This window comes from Hippocampus comes, unplaced genomic scaffold, assembly GCF_001891065.2.
Source record: "Hippocampus comes isolate QL1 unplaced genomic scaffold, H_comes_QL1_v1.1 scaffold45, whole genome shotgun sequence".
In the NCBI taxonomy this organism is placed as follows: domain Eukaryota; kingdom Metazoa; phylum Chordata; class Actinopteri; order Syngnathiformes; family Syngnathidae; genus Hippocampus; species Hippocampus comes.
In genome coordinates this window covers 1,486,012-1,498,351 of record NW_017805783.1, presented here as the reverse complement: position 1 = coordinate 1,498,351, position 12,340 = coordinate 1,486,012, and the positions used below count along the sequence as shown (strand labels likewise).

General features: G+C 42.6%; 2 protein-coding genes across 2 annotated transcripts in view; one reads left to right on the top strand and one right to left on the bottom strand.

The window, feature by feature from the left end:
* Nucleotides 1–2,686: 2,686 nt before the first annotated feature.
* On the bottom strand, nucleotides 2,687–11,231 carry lrp13 (low-density lipoprotein receptor related-protein 13). The gene is made up of 23 exons (XM_019885103.1): nucleotides 11,069–11,231; nucleotides 10,809–10,955; nucleotides 10,359–10,571; nucleotides 10,061–10,255; nucleotides 8,907–9,122; nucleotides 8,773–8,838; nucleotides 8,327–8,542; nucleotides 8,032–8,258; nucleotides 7,817–7,949; nucleotides 7,105–7,295; nucleotides 6,787–6,973; nucleotides 6,205–6,417; nucleotides 5,923–6,097; nucleotides 5,628–5,829; nucleotides 5,335–5,499; nucleotides 4,962–5,159; nucleotides 4,292–4,841; nucleotides 4,050–4,169; nucleotides 3,845–3,952; nucleotides 3,539–3,772; nucleotides 3,082–3,439; nucleotides 2,822–2,936; nucleotides 2,687–2,748 (listed from the first exon to the last, which is right to left on the bottom strand). Exons 1-23 carry the CDS (start codon nucleotides 11,127–11,129, stop codon nucleotides 2,734–2,736), a joined length of 4,305 nt encoding a protein of 1,434 aa, XP_019740662.1. The 5' UTR covers nucleotides 11,130–11,231; the 3' UTR covers nucleotides 2,687–2,733.
* Nucleotides 11,232–11,684: 453 nt separating this feature from the next.
* Nucleotides 11,685–12,340, top strand: part of LOC109525024 (mothers against decapentaplegic homolog 2) — a 10,578-nt gene continuing 9,922 nt past the window's right edge. Inside the window, exon 1 of the mRNA XM_019885250.1 lies at nucleotides 11,685–11,880. The gene's annotated coding sequence lies outside the window, so the exon portion shown is untranslated. The remainder of the gene's footprint in view (nucleotides 11,881–12,340) is intronic.

Below are 12,340 nucleotides of genomic sequence, written 5' to 3'. Positions count from 1 at the left end.
GTCTGCTGCAACAATCTTAAGTGTAGTGGACCTTTTTTTGTGTTTCTAAAGGCCGATGGCATGGGCTCAACAAGTTGTAAACTTGTATTTTGGTTTGTCTGATGAATGCAGTACTGTGTCACTGACGGTGTAGTTGTACACTCTCCTCACCTGTGTGCGGGCAGCGTGGGTTCAGTTCCCACTCAGTGATGGTGTGAATGTGGGTGTGTATGGTTGATATGTGCCCTGTGACTGACTGGCGACCAGTTCATGGGTTAGTCTGCCTTTTCCCCGAAGTCAGCTGGGATAGGATCCTGCAACAACCTGACCCTCTTCAGTGTAAGCGGTGTTGAAAATGGACGGATGTAGTACTTTTAAAGCTCTACTGTTGAGTATTTGTATTCATGTGAACCACAAATCATTTGCAATTATTTTGGCTGCCACTTGGGGAAAGGGGAAGGAAGAGAAGCACTGTGGCTTTGTTTTCAGGCCAAAAACTATACAATTAAGATATCCTTTATTTGTCCCACAATGGGGAAATTTACAGTCCACAGCAGCAAGATAATGGGTAGAAAGAAGAAAAGAAAACAAACACCGTTCAATTAAGTGCAATATAAATACAGATATGGGTATGGTCGCAGTGCTATTTACAATTGGCAATATTTGTAAAAAAAGGGGTCAAATATGCACACTGCAAATGTATTTTAATGTGTGAGATATTACTCATTAGTAAAGAACAAGCTGCAGAAGGAGAAAAATCCTTCACCACCTGGATACAGACTTGCTACCCAGAGGCACTGCTTAATGGTTGAGGCCTTCAGGTGTGGCAGACATCTGGGTGAATAGCTGTGTAATTGTCATCCTCAGCATTAGTTAACATTTAACTACGTTTACTGTAATTTAAGCAAACGTAAACCTGCTCAGATTTGAATTTGAATATGCACGTTTACTCAGAAAACAGATACTGTATACTTGCTCTACTCACCATAATGAAAAATGTGTCAAATGATTCCTTAATTAGGAGATCCTTAAGAAAACCAAGGATTGCCTAAATTAGGAATCATACGCATTACTAGTATACCACTTATGTGGAGATATGTGATAACACACACACACACGCACACGGTCTACCTATAAGCTACCAAAGAACTATACAAATTATAACTAGTTCGAATTATGTACAACCTACCAATGCATTACCAAATTAAACGCTCATTGTCAGATTTATCCATCCATTTTCCGATGCGCTTATCCTCACAAGGGTCGCGGGGGACACCCTGAACCGGTTGCCAGCCAATCGCAGTGCACACACAGACAAACAACCATCCACGCTCACATTCACACATAGGGACAATTTAGAGTGTTCCATTAACCGGCTATGCATGCTTTTTAGAATGTGGGAGGAAACCGGAGTAAACACGCAGGCCCGCGGAGAACATGCAAACTCCACATAGGGAGGCCGGAGCTGGAATTGAACCCGGTACCTCTGCACTGTGAGGTCGACACGCCAACCACCGTGCTGCCTTCTATGACTTAGTCGACTCCAAAACAGCACAAACATGAAAACCGTACAATGACCAACCTTGCCACAGATCCCAGAAGCTGTTCAGAATCAGAGAGTTGCTGTTGTGACTTAAAGGGGCACAAGTCGTCATTCACCAGCAAAGATGGGAGTGAGGTTCACCTTTAAGAGCTGTGTGTGAAAATACTTGAATAGTGTCCCTCAACGTACAATTCCAAGAAATTAAGGGATTTCATCATCCACGGTCCATAAGGCTCAGAGAATCTGGAGAAATCACTGCATGTAAGCTGTAAGGCCAAAACCCAACAAGGAACCCTGTCAGTAAATACACTTTGGCGCTGCATCCGGAAATGCAACTTAAAACTCAACTATGCAAAGCAAAAGCCATTTATAAACAACACCCTGGGTCTGAGCTCATCTAAAATGGACTGATGTAAAGTGGAAAAGTGTTCTGACAAGTCCACATTTCAAAGTGGTTTTGGAAATGCTGGACTTCATGTCCTCCAGGCCAGAGAAAAAGAACCATCACAACCATTATGGATGCAAAGTCCAAAGCCAACATCTGTGATGGTATGGGGGCTGTGTTAGTGCCAATAGGTACAGACAGGTTTTGGAGGAACATAAGCTGCCACCCAAGCAACGTCTTTCATGGATACTACTACTTATTTCAGCAAGACAATGCCAAACCACATTCTGCTCCTGTTAAAACAGCTTGGCTTTATTGTAAAATAGTGGGGGTACTAGACTGGCCTGCTTGCAGTCCAGACATGTTCCCCACTAAAAATGTCCGGGGCATTGTGAAAAGTTTATACACACACCACACACACACAAAAAGCAAGAATAGGGGCGGATGGAGAAAAAAAAAAAAAATCCACCTACAAAGCTTCAACAATTTGGTTCCTCAGTTCCAAACGATTGAATGTTGAAAGGATTTAAGTGGTAAACATGACCCTGTCCCAGCTTTTTCTTTTTTACATGTTGCAGCTATAAAATTCTGAGTCAATGATTTGCTAAAAACAGTTTTAGCTTGAACATTAAATATATTGTCTGTGTATTCAATTAAATACAGTTTAAACATGATTTGCAAATCATTGTATTCTGATTAACATCCCAACTTCATTGGAATAGTTTTTTTACATTACATGTGCGGTCTTGAGTGACAGTCAAACCAAGTAAAACAGACAATTACAGCAAAACATGGAAGATTTATTTAAAATACTTCGTGCACCACATTAGTCTGCAGACGCTTCCTGGTGGAAGGGAGAGTGGGAGGTAAGTCATACTACAAGCTATGACATTGGTTTACTTTTTATGGGGGGGAGATACCTCTTTTTTTTCATGGTCTGCTAATGAAGTGTCTGCAGGAGGAGTCACTGTAGTTTTGCTGTCAAGATCTTTCATAGACGTTTCCTTCACCGCTTCTGGATTTGCCCTCCTGCAAGAGAGAAATAGACCATACAGAAAATGTTTCAAAGACACAGATTACCTGCTTATGTGTTCGCATGATATGGTCAGTGTTCAAGCATTAGCAATCGAGTTACATTTAGGAGTGTTTAGATATTTATTTCAAATAAAAACACCTCGAGCGGGCACCCTTCTTCAATTTGATCGTGACAGCAATCACAGCCAGGATCACCACTGCACAGAGGCCAGCTGCTCCACACAAAATTGGAACTGGCAGGGATTTGTCCTGACATGAATCACCACTGTAGCCCATTGAACACACACAAGTTGTTTCTCTCCCGATCTCAACACAACGTCCGTTTCCGCTGCAGCGTGTCCGGCTACACATTTGAGCATTCAAATTTAAAGGTTGTTTGCTGCCGTTTGTGGTACTGCTAAAACCAGAGACAGGATGAGTTGATGGGACAGTCGGGGAGGTGGGAGATTGGGTGAGCGCGGGTACCTTGACTCCAGACCTGTGTTTTACATTGACACCTGCGGGGACAGATTTAACACACCACCATTGCATTATCATGCAATGTTAACAATTTGGTTTTATTTAAAAGACAAAATATGTTTAAAAAGAATACTCACAGTTCTCATCTGAATGATCAGAGCAGTCTATATGTCCATCACAGAACTTCTCATCAGGCTGGCAGGAAATTTGATCCAGACATGACCGACTGCCGGCTGGGCAGCGCTGCTCTGGGGAACAGTGAGTAGCATTCACAGTGATGTGGTCATGGGCGCACTTGCATGTTCGGCCATTTGGGGTGGCCAAGCAGAGGTGCTGGCAGTTACCATTCTTTATTTGACACTGGTTAGAGCCTGTCACATGGAGGACAACTTTAGAGTCCAGTCTACTCACAATTCAACTAAATTGTTGTACGTTTTACCTACCAGTCTCACTCGATTTGCTAACTGCCTTCATGCTAATTACTTCTGTGCCAACCTCAAACCACAACTTGTTCTGCTGCTGGTCATCGGTGTACCAGAGCCTGGTCTTATCTATGAAAGGAAAAGGAAAATTGAAAGCTGCGGTAAACAGTTAAACATTGTTTGCTTTCAGATACTGGTGAAAATTGGAAGTGGGCATTGTCATTACCACTGACAGTCATCCAGACTAGTGTGTCTTCACTGAGCGCTACTGCAGTCAAACCATCAGCTACCTTTAATTCTTTGTGTCCAGAGCCATCTAGTTGAACAGATCCAATCACATCGAGACCTACAAAAATCGTAGGGATTAGGTTTTTGATTATAGGCCTACTATAGTCTATGTCATCAAATGGCAAACACAACAGCATCTCTGCAACACACTACCCACACCTTATTAGAGTCAATTCTTACTAGTGTCAGCCCAGAGAATAGTTTCGCCGTTAGTTGAGAAGACCAGAGACTTTGGTTGGATACCGTTCCTCCACACTACTCTTCTCTCAGCACCATCCATGTTGGCACATTCTACCGTAGCTCCCGGGCTTGTGTCCTGCAGACCCTTATTGGTGAAACAGACACGGCCCGTCGGAGGGTGGAGCGCTATGGATTCCACCCCACCAATACCATCCTTTATCAAAATGGTCGTAAATACACCACTGTTGGAGGTGACGTGTAAGCGGGGTTGCTTGGTGCTGCTCCAGTAGATATTGAAGGTTACCCAGTCCAAGGCCATAGCGGTGATTGTGTCACTAAGGAGCTTAAGAATTTGGCCTTCAGAGACCAAATTCAAGTCTTTAAGTTTGAAGGAGCTGAAGGATGTTGTCCCATCATCAGCCAAAAGGAGGGTGTTGTCATGTGGGCTGTAGTCCATGATTGCCGCTTCATTGACACTTGGTACCTGCATACCTGTATGTTCAGGCCATCCCTTCAGCTCATCTGAAGTGTGTCGGACCTGCAGGTAAATCTACAGAACACAAAATGTCCACGCGTTCGTCTGATAAATTGCACCATGATCAGTGTTGCAAAACCTTTCATGGTGTCAACCAATAAGTGGGAGCGAGGAACAGATGCAAAACACACAGACCTTAGTGACGGTGGAGGGAGATAAAATCAACAGGAAGGCTGTATCAACCAAGTTGGTGCAAGTCAGACCATCGTCAGAAAGTATCAGATCAGAGGGACACTTGCATACAGCCTTTAGCCCAGGAGCCAAGACACACAAGTGGGAACAGTCCATCTTACAAGGATTATCTCTGCGTTGCTGTGATATTTGGTGGATAATCTGTTGATCAGGAATTTGGGGGTAAGGAAGGGGAAAAAAATGTCCGGGATCGAATACTCACTAATATCATTTAGTCACTTTTAAATTGACAATATCAAAATGATCACAAGTTGTACAGTGTAATAATTAAGGTGATATGAGACAGATGTTTACCCATCCCGTCTGTTTGACTTACCTTTACACCAAAAGGCTGTTTTAGTCTCTTCAAGAGGACACGAACATTTTTTCCAGTAATTTTATGGGCAACCTGCACCACTCTTCTCTTGGCATCAGACCAGTAGAGCATGTCATTGAACACTGACAGGGAGAAAGGATTGGCAGTCTCTTTCATCTGTAGTATCTGAAACGATAAAAATGTACACGGCATATTTTGGTGGGGCTTTCACATAAGAGAATGTCACATATTTGAGCACTACGTGATTAGTTCTTTTTAAAGCAAATCTGGAATGTTTTACGACAACATTTTACCTGAATGTCATCGCCATCAAGCGTTGCAGACCCGATTGCTTTTAGCCTCTCATCCGTCCAGTAGACTCTGTCACGAAGAGTGTCTACTGCCACACCACCTGGCCAGCCTAAACTGGAGTTAACCACTGCCCGCCTCTCGGAACCATCCATTCCAGCCCTTTCAATCTTGACTGTGTTTCCAATTTCAGTCCAGAACATCAGCCTGGTATAAATGTGTTGGTAGAGGGCAGAAATGCAAAATCTTAAATACGAAAATTAAGGGCTTGCGGCTTCTCACAGTGAAATAATTAAATACCCCTTTTCTGGTAACAGTGCAAGGGACCGAGGCTGATCCAGGTCTTCATCCAAGATAACACTGTATGGTGAACCACCAGCAGACAGTTTCATGGCAATAATTTGACTGTTCACACCATCAATCCAGTACAGATTTCTCCCAAGCCAGTCCACAGCCAAAGAATCAGCTCGCACACCTGTGAAAACAGGGGGGCAGCGCTCACCAGTTACAGGTTCAACTCCAGAATGTCATATCTCTTCTCTTTGAAGAGCTCATAATCTCACCAAATTTGAACTACTGTACCTCCGATTAGAGTTCCTGTGGTCTTTTTCTCCAGAGAGGACCATCTGATACTGTCAGTGTCAAGACTAACCCAAAACACCATCCTTTTATGCCAGTCATAGTCGAGAGATAAAACTGCCTTCTTGGCAGAGGAAGACAATAGATCCAAGCTGCCACTGCGCAACCCAAACACCAGGAGATCAGTTTGGACCGAGGATAACAGTAAGGGTTCACCTGTGGACAATACATATTTTATCGAAGAAACAAAAAGGAGGACATCAGCAAAATCTCAATGTGTAGTATTTGTTGTGCACTAGGTGAACAAATTGTGGTTTGTATATTGATAAGTGTAAACTAATTTTCTGGTTTGCATGGTATAATAAGCTGGCAGGATCCCAAAATCCTACCAAATTTAAGGCAACATATGGCCTGCACTGACAATTTGAAGCCTAAAATTAACATTACATAGAGTACATGTTTTAACTGTGGCAAGAAGCTGTGAGAAATGTGCAAGCTACAGAGAAAAGACAAGACATATTTGAATGCAGAATACTCAACCCACGCACATTTCTTCACAAAAACTATGCAACGTCTGAGTTTTACCCTTGATTTTGCAATTGTGTCCATCAGCTTCCATTATGTAGCCTGTGTGACAGTCACACTTGTAGGAGCCCGGGGTGTTTACACACAGTTGACTGCACACAGCTGAGTGGTGGTCTTCACACTCATCAACATCGGCACAGGTCACTCCATCATCAAGTAGTCTGTAGCCTACTGCACAGTGGCAACGCTGTACAGAATAGAATTTTTTTTTAAATTACGTTTACTTCTAAAATTATACTTTAAGGAAATGTTTTAAAATCTAATTTAAATGTCTGGGCAGGCCTTGCTTCAAGCAGCCCATCTTTCTGTGTTCCTTACCGGACCCTGTGGTGTGCTGAAACATCCCTGGGAGCAGCGCCTGATATCAGCTTCTGCACAGTTTATCTGACAACTCCCATCCTCATCTGAACCATCTGCACAATTTCTAATTCCATTGCACACAAGGGAGGGATCCACGCACTCCAGACTGCCACATTGGAACTGGTGAAGAAGACATGCCACCAACCCACCTAGTATGCACAAAGATGTTTAAAAGTTTGGTGAAGTACTTGGGGCCCTTTATAGTGCAGACCACCAATTTTCTCCATTGCTAACTTGAACAAAAATGAATATTTGTGGTTAAGAAAGACAAAAACACCCTACATATTTGCCATTGTAAGATTATGTGCACATCAAGTCTTTTTCTCACACACACACACACACACGTGTATTGAGTTTACAAGTTAGTCACACACAATTCTGTGCATGTGTATAGTGCATTTTGTTTTCCAATAAATTACTGTACCTGACAAACCTACTAGAGTATTAACATGATATGAGTTCCGGTAATATACAGCAAACAAGGGGGAGCACTAGATTTTTAGTTTATACATGTTGCCACTTCAATTGAACATGTAAACTGCGCTGTACTGACATCCATTGATGTTTTCCTTTCTTTCAGTTTTATTTGTACAAATATGTTCAATTAAAAGAAAAATAGTACACAGAGATTAAAACTCTTTGCCACGGCCCAATTAATTTAGTTACTCACACTCCGTTTCATCACTTCCATCATGGCAGTCTTTTGTGCCATCACACCTCCAGGTTACAGGGATACACACAGCCTTTGATTTACATGGCCACTGATAATCACCACAGCTCAGTGGAGCCAAATCAGGACAATCCTACAATAGAAGCTCATTTAGAATTTGATCGAAACCAGCAAACCAATAGTCTATATTCATCACCACAAAATGTACACTCGACCTTTTCATCTGTGCCATCTTTGCAGTCCTGTTCTCCATCACAGAGCCACTCCTCAACCAGGCACTCCTTGCTCTGAGGGCAACTTTGCTTAGTTTTGCAGACTGGTGCTCTGATGCATCCTTCTTCATCCGAATGATCCCAACAGTCTGGGTGGCCATCACAATGCATTGTAGCTGACACGCACTGACCACTGGTGCATCTAAATTCACTGGCACTGCAGTCCTTAACTAGAAAAAGAAATAATGTATCTTACACAATTCCAGCCTAATAAAATGGTGCGTTTTTATACACATACCACAGTCAGTCTCATCAGTGCCGTCCAAACAGTCACTTTCCCCATCACAAAGGAAAGTTTCAGGAAGGCAGCGGCTCTCGCCATCACAGAGATGAGAGCAGCCCTCGGTGTATTTGGTACATTTCTGTTCATCAGAGCGGTCCTGACACTGAGGCACACCATCACACACTTGATTCTTTTCGATGCACTTTTTACCATGGGCACACTGGAACTGGTCTGCAAACGATAACAGTCAATCAGAACTCAGAGCTTGTGGTTCGAACTCGAAGCCACATTATTACAGCTTTCCTTAATCACTAACAAGCACGCGCGCACACACACACACACACCGCTGTGGAGGAAGTGTGTCAAAGGGATATATAGAAAAGTTCACTCACAAATTAAATACAGTGTCTTCAAAAGTCAGTGATGTGTTCCTCGAGCCGGCCCTTGGCCTCGAGGATCACAATGCATTGTAGCTGACACGCACTGACCACTGGTGCACCTAAATTCACTGGCACTGCAGTCCTTAACTAGAAAAAGAAATACTGTATCTTACACAATTCTAGCCTAATAAAATGGTGCGTTTTTATACACATACCACAGTCAGTCTCATCAGTGCCGTCCAAACAGTCACTTTCCCCATCACAAAGGAAAGTTTCAGGAAGGCAGCGGCTCTCGCCATCACAGAGATGAGAGCAGCCCTCGGTGTATTTGGTACATTTCTGTTCATCAGAGCGGTCCTGACACTGAGGCACACCATCACACACTTGATTCTTTTCGATGCACTTTTTACCATGGGCACACTGGAACTGGTCTGCAAACGATAACAGTCAATCAGAACTCAGAGCTTGTGGTTCGAACTCAAATCCACATTATTACAGCTTTCCTTAATCACTAACAAGCACACACACACACACACACACCGTTGTGGAGGAAGTGTGTCAAAGGGATATGTAGAAAAGTTCACTCACAAATTAAATAGTGTCTTCAAAAGTCACGACACACGCCACTGCCAAGTGACATTTAGCGCAACGAATAAAAGCGGGATCACAGTTAGTTTCAATCACGGTTTGTTCCGTTCGCGATCGGCAGTTTAAATAGCGTGTAAAGTCTTTCTGTAACAGTGGTGTCTTTTATGTAGTTATTTTTGCACAGTCGTCACGTTTCTGCGGTGGCACTATAATGTTTGTTTGAACCAAGTAATTTGCGTTACAGCTGGAGTCAATAATGCCGGCACTTCATTTCCGGGTTTGGCCGTTGGGATTTGGAGTCCTTTTTGTGTGTAACTTTTGACAAAAGTCACTACACACATTTTCATACCATTGAGACAAACATTTAGCAATCAGCATTTAACAGTGGCCTTGTCCATGGTTTAGCAACCGATGTTGGGGTAGCACTGCAAAATTTACACCAACAAGACTTTTCTTTCTCGGACTCGACTGCAGTGGAGCGCCAGTTTGAGAAGCTTTATCTGCCACTCTGCTCCAATGTGTTGTGCAGTTACGCTATTCATGGCAAGTTTCTCAAACCGGGATCATCACAGCGGCAGGCTTGCCACTAATATTGATGAAAACACCAAATTTACAGCCATTCAGATAAAATCTGGTACAGTCTATTCGGAAGGCTGCACTGGACTTCGACACTATCTGAATTCAGTTGGTTCTTCAGAGAGTGATAAAAACTTCACTCATATTTGACTTCAGGTTGTTCAAAGGCCTACAGCAGAAGACTATATAAAAGAAACTGCATTACCCTGTTCACAAGTAGATGAGCATTCTTCTTCATCTGAGCCATCGTTGCAGTCATCTTCTCCATCACAGATATGGTTGAAAAGGACACAATCGCTGTTGTCTTTGCAGGGTTTGGAACCCAAGTGGCACTTGATAGGTTTCGACACAAACTGGACTGGAAGAGGGGTGGGTGAAGTGGTCCCTCCATTCACACCCTCTAATTAGTGACATGGATAAACATTTGGTTTCAGTATGTATACTAGTCACAGTTGAACATGTGACACGGAAACGATACCAGACATTGTTCGGTTAAAACTTACCACAATTTTCCTCATCTGTTCCATCTAAGCAGTCTCTTTCTGAATCACATAGCAAGGATGCGGGTAAGCAGCGATTGTTATTGTCACAGAGATGAACACATCCCTCTGGTTTTGAACAATGCACTTCATCTGACCGGTCCTGACAGTGAAGTATACCATCACACACTTCATCCTTATCGATGCACTTCTTCCCATGGGCACACTGAAATTGATCTTAAATTGGACACAGAAAACACCTCAATATGACCAAATACTCATTTTAATCCAATTTCTGTCAGTTTTTGTGGGGTTTTGTCTGCTGCTTGACAACTAACCACAAACTGACTGGCTTCATGCTAACGACCGAAATATTTAAAAACAAATCAGTTTATATTTTTTGGGGATTATTTAGCAAGGGAACCAGCTAAAGAAAAAAAAGGTCGAAATATGGTTAAAAAAACAGGTAAGTACCCTCATTACAAGCTAGTTCACAATCCTCTTCATCAGATTTATCGGAACAATCAGGCTCCCCATCGCATACATGGCGAAAGAGCACACACTCCAAACCATCCTTGCATTGCACGGAACCTAGGTTGCACTTTACAGTACTGCTTTCAGCTGAAACAACCAACAAAGGGACAGTTAAAAATGTACAAACTGTTTGACTTCAAATTTAGATGCAATGACCACACAATCTATTCAGAAACAAAATAATCCTAAACACAACTCACCTTCCTGTAGGGAGGCTGTCAAGTGCAATAACCCTACAAAAAGACATAAATATACGGCCATCACAACATAAAAAAAAACAAGTGGACCAGACAGCGCTGCACACAAGACAAAAGCGTTTTATAGTAGTTCAGGTGTTTTCAAGACATCTTAATTGACCACGTGAGTGATAGGTGGAGCTAAAGGGCCGTTTATAATCCAGCACTTTATTTTGGAAAAATATAAACATTGAAGACATGCGATCAAGTGTGAGACACTCGATCAACATTTACATTAACCTCCTGTCAATATCAAGCTTAATCGCCTCTCTGATATGGTATTGTCTTTATTTAGCAGAAACTGCTAAATAATTAGTCTTGTTCCAGTGACCATTGTTCTTAAATCTTGGATTCCTATCCACCAAAACGAAGCATTTTAAGCTTTTTTTTTTTTGTAAAACCATTCAAGACACATATTACCTTTGAAGAGGGAAAAACGTGATCTTGCAATCGTCCAATCACGTTTTTTAACCCATACAACACTAAACACATTATACTATTGAAGGGAGGGAGGGGGGGGGCGGAACGTCATGTTGCAATGTCCAATCACGTAGCCAGAGTTTTTAAGGGTTCTTGTGTACCAATCAACAAGTCTGTTGTCTTCTTCCGGTCTACCTAACATGGCTAACTCGCTCCAGTAGCACTGGTAGCAACTTGGGAAAATCCGTAAAATTCAGCAGCGTTATTATATTTCCCAGGCATTTTATTCCATTGAGTTGTTTATTGTAACGTTTGCCGTTTTACTACTACTGCGGGACGCTGGAGTTTCACACTCGGTGAGTACTGCAACGGAACGCTTGAGCTGTTATGTCGACTTTGAAGGATGCTGTTGTGTGTGTGTGTGTGTGTGTGTGTGTGTGTGTGGGGGGCCCATGACAGTCATAGTAGTGCATGACGAGTTGAATAGACTGCGGACACAAGTGGATTAGCACTAATGAGGACAGGCAATACCTGATGATGGATGGCAGCACTCACACCGGGCTGCTTTGCTTTCTAGCTTGAAGTGTACTCAACATGCTAGTGTGCTTGTTCCTCTGTTTGTCTTGCAGGTCCATTATTGCCTCTCAGCCTTTGTGTTATTATTTTTTGCAGAGAAAAGGAGGTGGGAGGGGGTCCGGAGAGTGTAAATTTCACACCAATGCGGTATCAAAGCTCAAACGTCAATATTAATGTTTATCTTTTTTTTTTTCGCTCTTTAAAAAGCTATTGAGTAGAGAAAAAAAAATGCAGGGGGTA